Source organism: Oncorhynchus clarkii, chromosome 29 (genome assembly GCF_045791955.1).
Source record: "Oncorhynchus clarkii lewisi isolate Uvic-CL-2024 chromosome 29, UVic_Ocla_1.0, whole genome shotgun sequence".
NCBI classification, from domain to species: Eukaryota; Metazoa; Chordata; class Actinopteri; order Salmoniformes; family Salmonidae; genus Oncorhynchus; species Oncorhynchus clarkii.
Window position 1 is genome coordinate 23092977 of NC_092175.1, and position 17938 is coordinate 23110914.

At 43.1% G+C, this 17938-nt stretch overlaps 1 protein-coding gene across 8 annotated transcripts in view; it reads left to right on the forward strand.

Annotated features, from left to right (window-relative positions):
* The window catches only part of LOC139387893 (nuclear pore complex protein Nup214-like), a 71043-nt gene extending 54874 nt beyond the window's left edge, over positions 1 to 16169 (forward strand). For 2 of the 8 annotated variants that reach the window (XM_071134237.1, XM_071134238.1), the window contains exons 33-37: positions 249 to 420; positions 3109 to 3263; positions 6591 to 6624; positions 15301 to 15341; positions 15438 to 15621. In XM_071134237.1, coding sequence (XP_070990338.1) covers positions 249 to 420; positions 3109 to 3263; positions 6591 to 6624; positions 15301 to 15304 — 365 coding nt within the window. In that variant the 3' untranslated portion in view covers positions 15305 to 15341; positions 15438 to 15621. Of the gene's footprint in view, positions 1 to 248; positions 421 to 3108; positions 3264 to 6590; positions 6625 to 8487; positions 9291 to 15300; positions 15342 to 15437 lie in introns of those variants that run through there. The other 6 variants (XM_071134232.1, XM_071134233.1, XR_011629231.1 and 3 more) reach the window with 5 other exon arrangements.
* The last annotated feature ends 1769 nt before the right edge of the window (positions 16170 to 17938 follow it).

Here is a 17938-nt window from a genome sequence, read left to right on the forward strand (position 1 = left end):
GAGGAAGAATATAAACATTGCCTGTGTTTGCTTCTATTTTTGAAGTATTTACTTATGTATGGTTAGTATTAGACTGTGGTAAGTGTCCCCTGAGACATTCTGTCCTGCCCGCCCATCTCAACGAATTCCAGAATATTGCTCATATACGTGTCAGCTTTATTCATGTAACCGTCCCGCTCACGTATTGTTATCAAATCAAAGTCAGCCAACTTACTCTTCCTCACACCCCTCTATCTGTACCCCTTCAGGTGGTTTTGGGAGCGCCCCTGTGTTCGGTAGCCCCCCTGCTTTCGGGGGCTCCCCAGCGTTTGGGGGGTCAGCAGCGTTTGGCTCGACCCCGTCCTTCAGCAGTCCCATGGGCTCCTCAGCCAGCAAGGTGTTTGGAGAGGGCACGGCAGCCGCCAACGTGGGAGGATTCGGGTAAGAGAGACACCCCTCTTAGACATTTATTGGATATGCAGAGTGCGATGTTTTGTATTGTTCTAAAATGACAGTGTAGAAGATGTCAATATTCTTGATAATACTGACCATAAAGGCTGTAGAATGTCTTGCAAAGTTTTTATGCGTTTATTGCTGTATATTGGTTATTGTCTTGATTTTGTTATGTATATTATGTATGGGGCGGCGGGTAGCCTAGGGGCGGCTGGTAGCCTAGGGGGCGGCGGGTAGCCTAGGGGGCGGCGGGTAGCCTAGGGGGCGGCGGGTAACCGAGAGGTTGCTAGTTCGAATCCCCGAGCTGACAAGGTAAAAATCTCATTCTGCCCCTGAACAAGTTTGTTCCTAGGCCATCATTGTAAATATGAATTTGTTCTTAACTGACTTCCCTAGTTAAATAAAGGTTAAATAAATTTAAAAAATATGATTTTAAGGTTGACAAATTAAAGGAAAGCAATATAGGGACGAGGGGCTTTAGCCATTCCAACTGAGAGCACGCTGACACCTCCTAGCCACTGTTTTCATATTAACACACGGATTTTGTCACCAACACTCCCTGATAAGTAAATAATACCTTGCTAACCCCCAACCTCCTTTCTCAACTTGGGGCATAATACCCTAAACCCTGCTCGGCTACACTGGCACACGTTAATGAGCTTGACATTTAATTTAGAAAAGTCCACAGTAGATGAGTATTGAAGATTTACTTACTGCATTTACATCAAGTATTTAAGTATTTCTGGTATTTGTTTATCACTATACATCAGGGGATGGAAATCAGTCAGCTATAACCACCCAGACCTCCTGCAGAGTCAACCTTTGTTCTGAATTTAACCTCAACCCTCATTGTACAATTATGGGAGAAAATGGGATTATTCCTTCAGCCCCTCCCGCTCAGCTCCCTCTCCCCCTGGAGCAGCCCCCTGGCATGTGCAGGCCTGCTGAGGCGTTGGGCACCTCTGCCAAGCCCCAAACCACAGAGGCATGCAGAGCTAGATTATTCCAGATAATCCCACTCTGAGGTCATACCGCCAGCAGATTAAGATGGGCTAGTTCCCCCTTCTCTCTAGCCTCCCTCCCTCTCTCTCTCCCTGGGGTTGTTGTATTAGGCACATGTCTTCTAGAGGGAATTGCCAACTAAACCCCCACCCCTCAATTCTCTACCACACACTCTACACACACACACGATTTACACCCTCCGCCTCGGGTCCTGTTGGCTGCAGGGAGATGGGAGCTAGCCTTGCCGTGCGTGAACTCATCTCTCTGTTTTTCTTATTCTTCTCCCATTCTCTCACTCCTTTCTCTATTTAAGTTGTCAGGGTTTCATCCTATTGGGCTGTCAGATGGCAGCAGGCCAAGTGGCTTGGTGTTTTCATTCATTCCCTTCCTCCATTCAGTCACGCTTATTTCGATTTTTTATTTTTTGTGTTATTATGTCAGGACTCGTGAGGTATTTTTTTTTTGCAGTCTCTCACTTGTTATCACCCTGCCGTCTTGTCGGTCCTAGTTTTGTTTTCCAAACCCCTGCAAATATTTATTGAAAGATGGTTTCGATGATACAGTATTTCATGACTCCCTACAACCAGTAAATGTCACCCTCCCTATCTTTTTAAAGTCGCTCCTCAATTTAGCAGTTTGCCGTACCTAGTGATGAGGCGATTGACCCAAGGGCGGTAGAGGTGGGCGGGCTGAGCAGAAAAAGATTGGCTCCTGTATTAGGGTCAGAGGTCAGCCTTTATTTCTGTCCAGGGGTCTACCCATGCTGCCTCCAAGATTAAAACCAGCAGAGCAACTGAGCTGGCTGGACGGCCCGGACTATTCTCTACCCCTCTCTCACTATCCCTCTATATTCTCGCTCTCTTCTTTCATGTCTTTATTCGTCTGTCTATTTTTCCTCTTCCCCTCTCTCTCTGTCTCCTCTGACTACTGCAACACACTTATTACATATGCACATAGTATAGTATGTCTCTCCTTCACTCGTCCTCATCCCCTCATCTCTGCTGATGTTTGATGACTCTAGTCAAATAATCCTGGTTCGGTTGTGTGACTGGCACTGGTCTTGTCTGTCTCGCTCAGGGCACCTGAAGCCTCTGTCAGAAGTAGCTTCCCCTCACACTGTTCTACTACATTTAAACTCAATAAAACATCAAACAAACTCTGTCGCAGCTTCCACACACAGATCCCAGATCAGTAGGGGAAGAGCCGTGGGAGCATTAGCGACTTATTCCATTGTCATTTAAATCAAGGCTTATTGCAATATGCTTTGATGTAATGGGCTCTGATATTATTCCAGGCAAGGCTGTTCCTCTGCATATTTTAGGTTACCTCTCCTCTCTGGGTTAGAATGGTAATGGGGACAGAGTAGAGTGACTGGGGTAGTGTGCTAGACTAGCTGTACTAAACAGTCTACAGACTGGAGGGAGAGGGAGTTAAGGAGCACAGAGCATAGTAATTCTTTCTCTGACTGTATGGTCTCAGGACTGACGTAGACATAGAGTATTATAATGTGGATGTAAACGGACCAGTGCCTCAATAACGTAAGAAATCAAATGTACCAATGGTTATTCAACACATTTCCATGAAATGTTTATTAGGCTATTGTTAGACTGTAATATTGAATATTCAGTCTTTTAATGTTTTTAATCTTATATGTGCATTTCTCTTCCTTCACAGCTTTGCTTCCACTCAACAAAGCACACTGTCGTTTGGTGCTCTGGCCAACCAGAGTGCCCCATCATTTGGTAACCTGGCCCAGCAGCAGCAGGGGTCAGGGTTCGGAGCTCCTCAGCCCAGTGGCTTCTCTGGGTTCGGACAGCAGGGAGGAGGAGGTGAGTAGTAATATCTCACCCGTTCAGTTCTTTCAGATCATTGCATGGGAACGCTGCTCCAGATTATCCTGATGCACCCCAAGCCTTAATTGACAATTTCTCTTCCCTCCCCTCCCTATTCTTGTGACTAAACTGTATGAAAGGAGTCCAACCCCCAGTTTAGTCATTTCTGCCCCTGCAGTCTCCTCCCCACTCCCCCAGCCACGCTAATAAGGAAAAATAAACAAGGTCCTTGTTTGAAGCCTTGCCAGTGAGTCCCTTCCCCTATTCCCCTGAAGTAAAGCCACTGTTTTTTTAATGTAACCTTTATTTAACTAGGCAAGTCAGTTTAGAACAAATTCTTATTTACAATGACGGCCTGCCTTGGGGCAGAACGACAGATGTCACCTTGTCAGCTCGGGGATTCGATCCAGCAACCTTTCTGTTACTGGCCCAACGCTCTAACCACTAGGCTACCTGCCGCCCCCTCCTAAGCCCATTAGTGACTGTTTTAAATAGCAGTCATTTAGCCTAGTGGCTAATACTATCCCCAGCACTCTGTCTGCTGTGCAGTACAACAGGGCCACAAGATGTAGCACTAGGTTCATTCTAGGCTAGGCTAGGCTAGCCGTGGGGATGGTGGAATCCCACAAGTGGCTTCCTATTAACGCACATTCCTACTGCGGTCACATGCCGCCATGCAAGTTATCTTTTTTGTTTGTATATGGCAGTTTTCTCAAGATGGGTAGAGGAGGGTGGGAAGAACTCTTTCAGCATTTTACACTGAACAAAAATTTAAATGCAACATGTAAAATGTTGGTCCCATGTTTCATGAGCCAGAAATGTTCAAGAAGATTATTAAACAGCATGATCATTACACAGGTGCAGGGGCAATAAAAGGCCACTCTAAAATGTGCAGTTTTGTCACACAACACAATGTCACAGATGTCTCACGTTTTGAGGGAGCGTGCATTTCGAATGCTGACTGCAGGAATGTCCACGAGAACTGTTTCCAGAGAATTCTCTACCATAAGCCGCCTCCAACGTTGTTTTAGAGAATTTGGCAGTACATCCAACCGGCCTCACAACCGCGGACCACGTGTATGGTTTTGTGTGGGTGAGCGGTTTGCTGATGTCAATGTTGTGAACAGAATGCCCCATGGTGAAGTTATTGCATGGACAGGCATAATCTACGGACAACGAACACAATTGCATTTTATCGGTTGCAATTTAAATGCAGAGGTACCGTGATGAGATCCTGAGGCCTGTTATGAGACCCATTTTTTTGTAAGGTAGAGTACCAGTCAAAAGTTTGGTCACCTACTCATTCAAGGGTTTTTCTTTATTTTTACTATTTTCTACATTGTAGAATAATCGTGAAGACCTCAAAACTATGAAATAATACATGGAATCATGTAGTAACCAAAAAAGTGTTAAACAAATCTAAATATATTTTAGAGTCTTCAAAGTAGCCACCCTTCGCCTTGATTACTGCTTTGAACACTCTTGGTATTCTCTCAACCAGTCTTGAAGGAGTTCCCACATATGCTGAGCACTTGTTGGCTGCTTTTCCTTCACTCTGAGGTCCAACTCATCCCAAACCATCTCAATTGGGTTGAAGTCAGGTGATTGTGGAGGCCAGGTCATCCGATGTGGCACTACCATCACTCTCCTTCTTAATCAAATAGCCCTTACACAGCCTGGAGGTGTGTTTTGGGTCATTGACCTGTTGAAAAACAAATGATAGTCCCACTCAGATTTAACCAGATGGGATGGTATTGCTGCAGAACACTGTGGTAGCCATGCTGGTTAAGTGTACCTTTTGAATTCTAAATCAATCACAGACCGTGTCACCAACAAAGCACCCCCATACCATCACACTTCCTCCTCCATGCTTCACGTAGGAACTACACATGCGGAGATCATCCGTTCACCTACTCTGCGTCTCATAAAGACACAGCGGTTGGAACCCAAAATCTCAGTTGGACTCATCAGACCAAAGGACAGATTTCCACCGGTCTAATGTCCATTCCTCGTGTTTCTTGGCCCAAGCAAGTCTCTACTTCTTATTGGTGTCCTTTAATGGTATCTTTGCAGCAATTCGACCATGAAGGCCTGATTCACGCAGTCTCCTCTGAACAGTTGATGTTGAGAAGTGTGTGTTACTTGAACTCTGTGAAGCATTTATTTGGGCAGCAATTTCTGAGGCTGGTAACTCTAATGAACTTATCCTCTGCAGCAGAGGTAACTCTGGGTCTTCCTTTCCTGTGGCGGTCCTCATGAGAGGCAGTTTCATCATAGCGCTTGATGGTTTTTGTGACCGCACTTGAAGAAACTTTCAAAGTTCTTGAAATGTTCTGAATGGAATGACCTTCATGTTTTAAAGTAATGATGAACGGTCGTTTCTCTTTCTTTATTTGAGCTGTTGTTGCCATAATATGGACATGGTCTTTTACCAAATAGTGCTATCTTCTGTATACCACCCCTACCTTGTCACAACGGCTTAATGGCTCAAACGCATTAAGAAGGAAAGAAATTCCACAAAAATAACTTTTAACAAGGTACACCTGTTAATTTAAATGCATTCTAGGTGACTACCTCATGAAGCTGGTTGAGTGAATGTCAAGAGTGTGCAATGCTGTCATCAAGGCAAAGGGTGGCTGCTTTGAAAAATCTCAAATATATTTTGATTTGTTTTTTGGTGAGTACATATGTGTTATTTCATAGTTTTGATGTCTTCACTATTATTCTACAATGTGGAAAATATATAAAAATATAAATCATTGAAAGAGTAGGTGTGTCTAAACTTTTGACTGGTACTGTATCTGTGACCAACAGATGCATATCTGTATTCCCAATCATGTGAAATTCATAGATTAGGGCCTATTTCAAATCCTGTTAGGTCTAGAGGAACCAAGTGGTTGACTGGCTCTGGAACAGAGGTAATAAGGTGGAAGTAGTAGTAACTCACCCAGGTTTCTCTCTGTGTTATTCAGTAAACATTTTACAGAGTCATTTTAAATAGTCTCTACTGATAATTATATCTAGATCAAGGGTGTTAAACAAATCGGGGGTGGCAGGCAACTCAATAAAATTTAAAATGACTAAAACCAAATTGAAACTGTAGAAATGATACTGAACCTACATTCATACAGTTTCTTGACTGTGTCCAGCTGGCTAATAATCACTGAAATGAAAGCTAGACAGTCAGAGCACTGAAAATACCCCCCAAAAATTTCACATTTTGACGACAAGAAAATCGAACCATTTTTCAGTGCCCCTGGGGCAAAAAGAGTTTGATCTAAATTAAGTGTGTTTTGTTTTTTTGTGTCTTTTTTTTTGTTGCAGGCTTTGGGTCTGCTGGCGGTTTTGGATCGAATCAGTAAGTATCACTCATCTTTGTGTGTGTGTGTGTGTGTGGATGGGTGTTTGGGGTCTGTTCACATTTGTTGTGTTCATGAGTGTCTTTGCTTGAGTGTATACATTTGTATGTTGAGTGTTTGAACCCTCCCTATACGCACTCGCTTGTGTCTCTGGCAGTAGCGTGTGAAGGAAAAGTGTGACCACAGCCCACTTATAAGAATCTGATGGGCAGCACAAATTCATAACAAGCTGCCCTAATATATCATCCCTCCTTTCCCCCTTTGTCCCTCCTGTACCTTATTCAACCCTTCACCATTCTCATCTCTAACACCACTGATCTCCTCACCCTCGAGGCCTCACCCCAGACACTCGCCTACTCGAGCCGCTTCCCCCTCTTTGCTCTCCTTTTCCCCCTACCTCATCTACCGCTCTCCTTTTCCCCCTACCTCTACCTCTTCCCTTTCTCCCTCCTTTCTTTATCTCCTGCCTCATCCCTCCTTTATCTCTGCCCTCCCTCCCTCTCTCCCATCCTGCCTCCTCCCTCCCTCTCTCTTTCCCATCCTGCCTCCTCCCTCCCTCCCGCTCTCTCTCCCTCCCTCTCTCTCCCTTCCTGCTTCTCACTCTCTCTCCCTTCCTGCTTCTCACTCTCTCTCCCTTCCTGCTTCTCACTCTCTCTCCCTTCCTGCTTCTCACTCTCTCTCCCTTCCTGCTTCTCACTCTCTCTCCCTTCCTGCCTCCTCCCTCTCTCCTTTTGTCTCTGCCCTCCTTTTCCTCCTCCCACTATCCCGTGCCTCCTCTCATTGTGCTGCTGTGTCACATGGCCCCTGTGTATCCCCCAGGGTGCATTGCAGTGGAATGTGATCTGAAGTGCTCAGGAGAGTGTGGCAACACGGCCCAGCTCAGTCATTCACACGCTGTTAGATAAGCTCCTCTGTCTCCCTCTGTTCCGCTTCACCCTCTCCCTCCTCTTCTCTCTGTTCTTGTCTTCTATTGCTTGCTTTCTCTTCCTCGTCCCTCCTTTAACACACCCATTTCTGACCTTGCTCCCTCCCTCATCCCCCCCTTCTTCCTAATTCTCCTTCTCACTCGCTCTCCTCTCCTCTTCCTCATCCCCTCATCTTACCCATTTTATAATTGTTGATTAGAGCAAAATGCTGCCAAATGCTCTCAGATGGGTCCTCTGTGTATGTTTTAGTTTCATTTGATGCAACTAGAATGTATATGCTTAAAGAAACATGGTTTATATTAATACTCTGACACAAGCAAGCATTGCGTTGTTTTTTTTTTATAAGTCTTGATGTACTTCTGAATACATTTTCATGAGGCAAAGTGTTTTCATGTAGACAGAATTTACAGTACATAACGGCAGCTATATGTAGTTCTTAAGTGAAGTTAATTTCATTCCCCCCTCCGTCCCATAGAAACTGATGCCACTCTTCATGTAGCTGCATCCTAGTATGACTCTAAATACCTGGACATATCTCAAGTGCCTCTCATCGCTCTTCCTCCTTCTAGTCCCATTCCTACTTTCTTCTCTCCACCTCCCTCAGTTCTCCCCCTCGCCCACCTATCTCAACCCTCTCTCTCCTTCTCTGTTCCACCCATCCATTTACGCCTTCATCTTCCCTTTTTAGTGTGCTATGTGTTGATATGTATCGTGTGCCCTCCAGGACTCCCTCTTCATATATGTTGTATGTCCCTGTGTATACAGTACGTACATCCGTCACAGTACTGTCAGACAGCAGTAGTATTCCTCATAATCATCAGTCAGGGCCTAGGGGGAAAAGTCCAAACCATCACATAATAAGGTAGCTAACTTTCCAAGCAGAATTTAGTTTTTTTTGTTTTGTTTCTGTCTTCATTGTTTGTTTTTTTTCTTCAGATCATCTTCTCAAACGTTTGGAGCCGGTCCGGGTTGGAGAAGCTAGTTTTTGTTGACCCCCCCGCCCCCGTGCGAGTGCACCCCTGGTGTGTGTGACCAGCAACACTGCTCTCTGCAATCAAGCTCTTTGAGTAGACTACACCTAAAGGGAGAAGGGGGAGGAAGGGTGCGCAGGTTGGGGGTGGAAGGAAGGGGGGTTGAGGTGAGACAGACCAAACTAGTTGTAAAGTATGTAGACTGATCTTATAGACCATCGTAATAGTCTTATGTCAAGTACATCAGTGGTGACTACCATGTGGAATGTGTATTTGGATGAGTGAATTTACATTTTGTGTTTTTCAAATCAGAACAGTTGGCTGTAACGCTATAATAGATTTGTTCATCCATATGAACTTTGTTTTCCTCTATAAAATAATTCTAATTCTAATTGAGCCTCGTTCGCACATATTTTGAATCTGGGAAAGTTTTAAACTTTCAATTGAAGTTTTAAGATATCTTATATTCCAAGCTTTAGTAGTTCTGATAAGAATCAAGTTCTTAATGTTTCTCAAAACATGTCTTGTCTCACTAAATGGAGTAGAAAATACCATCCTCCGCAACAATAATTCATAATTTACTGACTCCAGGCAAGACTTCGGCAGGTCGTTGATAGAAGTATCAACTCTTGATTGCGTACAATGAACTGCAATATGAGAAAATATTTTGCTTTTTATAATGCCTACTGCTGGTACCCCCATTCCTATAAATATGTATATTTTATACATGGAAAATGGGAAATAAACTTGGCAATTCTCAAATCTGTATCTAATGTAGTCTCTCTTTTTTTGACAACGCACTGAAGATGAGCACTAATTGATCGCCTTTTGTTGTTTTAATGATGACAGCCTCTGGCTATTTTCCTATTGCCTTTGTGTCTGTTTTATTTATTTTTTATTTAACTAGGCAAGTCAGTTAAGAACAAATTCTTATTTACAATGACGGCCTACCGCGGCCACATCCTCCCCTAACCCGGACGACACTGGGCCAATTGTGCCCCCCCCTATGGGACTCCCGATCATGGCCTGTTGTGATACAGCCCGGAATCAATCCAGGGTCTGTAGTGATGCCTCTAGCACTGCGATGCAGTGCCTTAGACTGCTGCGCCACTCGGGAGTATGTCTGTCTGCTTATTAAACAAGATTTCATATATGATTAGCTTGCTGTTTAACAATTAGATGTCTTTGGACTAAATACTTTACTGTCTATTGTATCCGTGGGGAAAATTTGTTGCACATTTGTGGCAGTATCATGTAAGTTGATGTATTTAATTGATGTAATTAATTAATCAACCTTGGATTAAGAGTATTTGAATCAGAGAAGAGCTGCTGAAGAGGGTTGTCTCTGGCATTAGCTGGCGAAAAATGAAGTAATTGAATGCAGCATAAGTAAGGTAAGGGAGCTCCAGGTGGGTGGAGGATGTGGAGGAATTTACTGGCCCTTATTAAGTATTAGACATTTGGATGTAAGCCTAAGACATTGCAGGAATGAGTGTATAGTGAAAAGAGGGGTGCTAGTGTTTTGTAGTGGTATCTGGTCTTTGTGGCTGTCACCAGAATGCCATCCATGGTCACCGCAATTGAGAATGTCACCGTCGCTCTGTCCCCTTAACTCTGGCGGGCCTGGCAATGGGGGGAATGTTGCAAGCCCGGACACTCAAGTGATTGGGGAATGTTGCAGTCACATGTGACCTAGAGTCCTAGCTTCCCACTGTAACAGTTGAATTTATCCTCCCCTGTTTGCTAGGATATGATTGGTCACACACACTGTGTTCAGGGCAGATAATATTAGAGATGGATAACAGTCAGTGGTATCAGAGGTAGGCAAGACTAGAGAGAGGGAGTTACATTTGTATTGGACTTCTGGATGTTTTCTACCGCTTATCTTTCATACTAATGTACAGTACCAGTCAAGTTTGGAGACACCTACTCATTCCAGGGTTTTGCTTTATTTTTACAATTTTCTACATTGTAGAATAATGGTGAAGACATCAAAACTATGAAATAACACATGGAAACATATATTAACCAAAAAAGTGTTAAACAAATCAAAATCTATTTGAGATTCTTTAAAGTAGCCAGCATTTGCCTTGATGATAGCTTTGTACACTCTTGACATTCTCTCAACCAGCTTCATGAGGTAGTCACCTGGAATGCATTTCAATTAACAGGTGTGCCTTGTTAAAAGTTCATTTGTGGATTTTCTTTCCTTAGTGTGTTTGAGGCAGTCAGTTATGTTATGACAAGGTAGGGGTGGTATACAGAAGATAGTTCTATTTGGTAAAAGACCAAGTCCATATTACGGCAAGAACAGATCAAAGAGAAGTGACAGTCCAGCATTACTTTTAAGACATGAAAGTCAGTCAAACATTTAAAGAACTTTGAAAGTTCAAGTGTATCTGTAAAAACCATCAAGCGCTATGATGAAACTGGCTCTCATGAAGCCCGCCACAGGAAAGGAAGACCCAGAGTTATCTCTGCTTCAGAGGATAGGTTCATTAGAGTTACCAGCCTCAGAAATTGCAGCCCAAATAAATGCTTCACAGAGTTCAAGTAACAAACACATCTCAACATCAACTGTTCAGAGGAGACTGCGTGAATCAGGCCTTCATGATTGAATTTCTGCAAAGATACCACTACTAAAGGACACCAATAATAAGAAGAGACTTGCTTTGGCCAAGAAACACGACCAATGGACATTAGACCCAGATTTTTGGTTCCAGCCGCCTGGTCTTTGTGAGACGCAGAGTAGGTGAACGGATTATCTCCGCATGTGTGGTTTCCACCGTGAAGCATGGAAGAGGAAGTGTGATGGTGTGGGGTTGCTTTGCTGGGGACACTGTCTGATTTATTTCAAATTTAAAGGCACACTTAACCAGCATGGCTACCACAGCATTTCAACTGGACAATGACCCGACACACCTCCAGGCTGTGTAAGGGTTATTTGACCAAGAAAGAGAGTGATGGAGTGCTGCATCAGATGACCTGGCCTCCACAGTCACCCGACCTCAACCCAATTGAGATGGTTTGGGATGAGTTGGACCACAAATTGAAGGAAAATAAGCCAACAAGTGCTCAGCATATTTGGGATCTCCTTCAAAACTGTTGGAAAAGCATTCCAGGTGAAGCTGGTTCAGAGAATGCCATGAGTGTGCAAAACTGTCAAGGCAAAGGGTGGCTACTTTGAAGAATCTAAAATATATTTTGATTTGTTTACCACTTATTGTTACTACATGATTCCATATTTGTTATTTCATAGTTTTGATATCTTCACTATTATTCTACAAATAGTAAAGATAAAGAACAACTTTTGAATGAGTAGGTGTGTCAACACTTAACTGTATGTTTTGCTGTTATTGCCCAAGGGGAGGTGTGTTTGTGTGGTGTGTGAAATGTCAGTCATGGGTATACGTATGTGGAATATCTGATCCGTTTCAATATCTCACTTGGCAATTAATTATACATTTTGCTACACGGGCTACAGCACAGTATCCACCCTCCTTCCCACAATTGACTTAATCAAGAACAGTCTACTTTGTGTTGTGGATTTGCTGCTGCTGCGCAACGCTGATACGTACTCCGTGTCCTGTGGTGCTCAACAATGACAACTCCCAGAGTGCAGCAATGCCTTCTCTCTCGTCCTTTTCTCTCTCGTCCTTTTCTCTCCCTCTGTCATTGCTCTGACAGAGAGCGGGAGAGTAGAGCAGTCATACAAGCACCCGTGGGGACAGCAGCTGTTTTTGAGGAATTCAGATAAAAACAACCACTCGGTCGGTTTCTCTCTCCCTCTTTTTACAGAGGGATGATTGGCATTGTTCACGCTCTCGCTGCTTCATCAGTCCAGCCTTTTCTGCTCGCTGGCTTGTCTACAAGCCGGCAGAGTGTGTAATGCAATAAGCCTACCCAGTGTTGGATGCGGAGCTGATTTCTGGGGGGTCAACCTATGTTGATGTACCCAGAGACCTACAGTTAAAGTCGTAAGCTTACATACACTTAGGTTGGAGTCATTAGAACTCGTTTTTCAATCACTCCACACATTTCTTGTTAACAAACTATAGTTTTGGCAAGTCGGTTAGGACATCTACTTTGTGCATGACACAAGTAATTTTTCCAACAATTGTTTACAGACAGATTATTTCACTTATAATTCCCTGTATCGCAATTCCAGTGGGTCAGAAGTTTACATACACTAAGTTGACTGTGCTTTTAAACAGCTTGGAAATTCCAGAAAATGATGTCATGGCTTTAGAAGCTTCTGATAGGCTAATTGACATCATTTGAGTCGATTGGAGGTGTACCTGTGGATGTATTTCAAGGCCTACCTTCAAACTCAGTGCCTCTTTGCTTGACATCATTGGAAAATCAAAACAATTGTAGACTTCTTCAAGTCTGGTTCATCCTTGGGAGCAATTCCCAAACACCTGAAGGTACCACGTTCATCTGTACAAACAATAGTACGCAAGTATAAACACCATGGGACCACGCAGCCGTCATTCCGCTCAGGAAGGAGATGTGTTCTGTCTCCTAGTGGTGAACATACGTTGGTGTGAAAAGTACAAATCAATCCAAGAACAACAGCAAAGGGCCTTGTGAAGATGCTGGAGGAAACAAGTACAAAGTATCTATATCCACAGTAAAACGAGTTCTGTATCAACATAACCTGAAAGGCCGCTCAGCAAGGAAGAAGCCACTGCTCCAAAACCGCCATAAAAAGCCAGACTAGGGTTTGCAACTGCACATGGGGACAAATATCATACCTTTTGGAGAAATGTCCTCTGGTCTGATGAAACAAAAATAGAATAGAATAGATCGTTTGGAGGAAAAAGGGGGAGGCTTGCAAGCCGAAGAACACCATCCCAACCGTGAAGTACGGGGGTGGCAGCATCACGTTGTGGTGGTGACAAAGTCGAGGTATTGGAGTGGCCATCACAAAGCCCTGACCTCAATCCTATAGAAAATTTGTGGGCAGAACTGAAAAAGCGTCTGCGAGCAAGGAGGCCTACAAACCTGACTCAGTTACACTAGCTCTGTCAGGAGGAATGGGCCAAAAATCACCCAATTTGTGGAACGATACCTGAAATGTTTGACTCAAGTAAAACAATTTAAAGGTAATGCTACCAAATACTAATTGAGTGTATTTGAACTTCTGACCCATTGGGAATGTGATGAAAGAAATTAAGGCTGAAATAAATCATTCCCTCTACTCTTATTCTGACATTTCACATTCTTAAAATAAAGTGGTGATCCTAAAACAGGGACTTTTTTACTAGGATTAAATGTCAGGAATTGTGAAACACTGAGTTTAAATGTATTTAGTTAAGGTGTATGTAAACTTCCGACTTCAACTGTATGTAGCTAGCATTTAGAGGTATGGCACCTGTCCTGTTTTCTCGCCACTTTTATGTTATGGGAAAGTTATTCGCTTTAAGTTGAAGGTTTGGTCGCCTGTTGTCACTGGCTAATAGAGCTTATTTGCTTTTCAACTCGTTCATCTTAGGAGAATTGGATTTGATTGTCTTCAAATCCCCAGTGACTCATTTAGCAACAGAGGCATGGGTGCCAGTGAGGGTAGCGTTTGATAACCTTGGTAAAAAATATCCCTTTCTCCCCACCACACAGATTGGACAGGGAGAGAGGTAAACAGATGTTTTAAAGTCTGATTTGGAGAGTGTAGTCAGTAATCACTATGGTCTAGCTTTGTGGCTGGCAGCTTATTTTATTATGTAACGGGACGCAAGCAAGCGAGAGCACACCGGAGACTCCAAATTCAAGATCAGTGAGAGGTTTGCAAATTCGCAAATCAAACAGTGATTGCGTTCTTATTACCTGATATACAGTGGCATTAGAGGTGTAGTTAGATGAGTGTGTGTGTGTGCGCGCCATCTCCCCGCTGCCCAGTGCTATCCCAACAACACCATGTCATGCCAAGTGCATGTAGCCAATGTTCCCTTCACGTGGTCAGAGGTTTTGAAATACTGCTCGCTCTTTCTGTGTGTGAGATAGATAGATAGTTGACCCTACTCCCAGTCTGTATTGCCTTGTCTGATTGGACAGTAAGGGTGCAGGAATCAGTCTGTGTGCCCTCTAGGGCTTTTACAGTAATTACATGCAGACATTTTGTATTTGATTGCCGTCTGTGTGAGGGCGCGCCAGTGAAATCAGCCATGCGACCCTGACTTTAACATCACATCAGCCAGCGAGTTATCTGATCACAATCCACTAACTGAGGAGAGAGGAAATAACCTTCCATATCTTAGGCTGTGTGCTGTCAGTGTTTCTGTGTGGATGTACCTCAGCCGAGATAAGAGTGCCGCAGGCAGACATCGTAAATGAAAGGAATCACAATTAGTGTCCACGCTCATCACTGATACCGGAAGAAGGCCGCTATTGTTATTTAAGAGGCTCTCGGTCTTTGCGCTTTTAGCAGAGGCTAGGTATTCATGCCCGGAGTGGAAACACTCTTTACTGTAAAAACAACCTTCTCTCTCTTTATACTCCCGTCTGATAATATAGTCCTCAATGTGTAGGTTTATATATCCATGTGTTTAGACTGCTTGCTGTGAGTTCAGCTGCTGAATGCATCCCATGTGATAACAAAATATTAGCCTTAGCCCACTATCCGCTGAGCCCCCCTCTTATTTCATCCAATTATTTAACTCATCCCTTGGTTGGTGTCACAGTTAATGGTGCCCCCCACTTTCATTGTTTGGGCATTAGCTTATCAAGTAGGAAATGGTCTTTAAACACAAATAACCTAAAAAGAAGTTGTTTCTTTCAGATGATCCAGTGAGGTCCCCTAATCCAGGAGGAAACTAAATGGTGTGTTTTCAAGTTGAGAACAAACCTGCTACAGTTAATAATGGAGGCCTGTGCAGCCATGCCGTGTCTAACACTGATGTTTCTGTGCTTTTACAGACCAAGATGGCCTGGACTACAATAAAGAATCTACGCTGTTTTAATTTTGGAGGGAGGGAGATCTGTTATTTTGGCCCACAATATGTTTATTATGTAAGCTTGGTCTACAGTATCCATAAAGAAATTATATATATATTATTTTTCATCACAGGAAAAGAGCCTAATTAAACTCAAACTTGATGTTTGTGGCAGTCATGCTTTACTGTACCTTTACAATATTGTGAGGGATTATGCTGAAAAACACTAGCCTGACACCGCACACAATTTTTCCGCTGTTCTGTCATTCACTACATACTTTAGTCTAAGACTGCCATCATTGAAGTTGTTTGTGGTGACGAGGTGTTGTACAAGAAGTAATCAGCAATTGTATTGTCTCTAACCAATCAGAGTATGAAAGCCAATGACGAACTTTCAAACCACCGCTTTACTCACGTGTGTTCTGGCTCTGGCCCAACCCATAGGTTTCTGGACCAATCAGACGGCCCCAAATGTGTTCCTATTCGGTGAAGGAGGTACTCAGATGCAGACTCATTGCAGAGAAGAAACTAACGTCCGTGGGCATATGGTGTAGTGTTTGACCTGAACAAGGAGTGTGGGTAGCCAGGCAAGAAATACACTGGACCCTTGCAGTTTTCAGAAACAGTAGCACATTATTGACCTTACCAGGACACCATAATAGGAGTTTATCCAAAAATAGCAGAGTTGTGATTAAATTCCCTTCACATGAACAAATATTTACAGCCTGATTTTTAAATTAGCAACAACAAAAAAATCCTGTTTTTGCTTTGTCATTATGGGGTATTGTGTGTAGGTAGATTGATGAGAAAAAAATAACAAAATAATCCATTTTAGAATAAGGCTGTAACCTACCAAATTGTGGAACAAGTCTAGGGGTCTGAATACTTTCTGAAGGCACAATATACATACTGATATCAAAATCAATAGTGATGGTTGAGAAATTAGTCCCATAAAATTCCAGCGCAGTGAATATTTCATGTCAAACCTTGCTTGTTGAAGAGTCACACCTCACGGTCTGAAATGTTGCATAAGAACCACAACAATATGAATACATCTCATTTGAGTTTAATTCCTTCTCAAAGCTTCCCTTTATGTTCCAGCAAATCTATAGCAGAATTATTACCTGTAGCACTGTAGAGGCAGATCTTTAACTGCTTCTGGTGATCATTCATTCTTTACCATTAAAAAAATAAGACTTGCCTGTCGATCAGCTGCCTTGCTTTAGCATGGGAATAGTAGGGAACATGTTCGTGACCAGGCAACACCGGTTGTTGTGGATGTTGTAAGGTGTTACACATGAAACGGGCATGTGGAATTTGAAGTGCACGCCGATTAGACCCACACTTGTAGGTGTGCACCGTATAATGGCCTGGAGAAGTGTAATCTAGGTTCAATGTGCAGAATGTTTTATTAATATGCTGGTACTATTGCAAGGCACATGCAACTGGATGCGGACGTGCACTCTACACAACCCATTCTGACCATGGAAAGTATATTGTTTCAATGGGGCACTCCTTGTTCTGTCACACACAGATGCCAGTCGGCAGTGGTGCCCCCCCCCACCTTTCTTAATCCTGTCATTCTTTACCTCGGTCCCCATTGCGTGTAATCCCTGTTGGATGATAAACTGTGGGGGATTGGAAGATCTGGGTGAAATGAGAGGAAGCGGCCACATGTTTTATTAATGGCAGTGTGTGGGTGCAGGACTGACAGTGTCAGCTTAAAACTCTGACAGGAGAAGATCCCTTGCACAAGCCTATTTTCCTCAGTAATCTGTAAGGAAGCGTTGGTGAATTTGAAAGCAGTGTTGAAGCAACTGATCTCAGATGCAACCTCTCAAATAAATTGCATTGGTTAAGTATATTATGCTTAAATGACTTTTACTGTGTTTGTATTGGTCGTAATAGTTAGTCTTGCAAATTATGCTGAGTGAATTGAATTCTGCATGGATCCGATTTCAAAAGGCGTTGTGATTTATTTGACACACAGTATTGTAGTATCATTAGTCAAGCTGGCCTTTCACCAGATCTACTTTTTCTCTGTTACCCATGCCGTTTACCCCAGCTGCACTCTGTCAACTCTAATCTGCCCACGAAGCATCGATCAATCTGTTACATAATGTAGACATGAAGGTCGCAGCCAGGTTTTCTACACAGATCTATCTTTTTCCAAGGAACTGTTTTTGCACCCATTACACAGCATGTCATTCATTTTACCACCATTGCAACAAAGCTTAAATAATTAAAGTTGTTAACAGGTATAAAACACCTGATTCTCTCACTGGCAGCTGTTGACACAGACTGTTAGCTGTTGCTAAGGTGTTAGACTGACCAGGTGAATCCAGTTGAAAGCTATGATCCCAGTGGTGGAAAAAGTACCCAAGTGTAAAAGGAAAGATACTTTACATGTACATATTCTCATTCACGCCTTTAGATTGGTGTGTATTAGGTAGTTGTTGGGCATTGTTATATTACTTGTTAGAT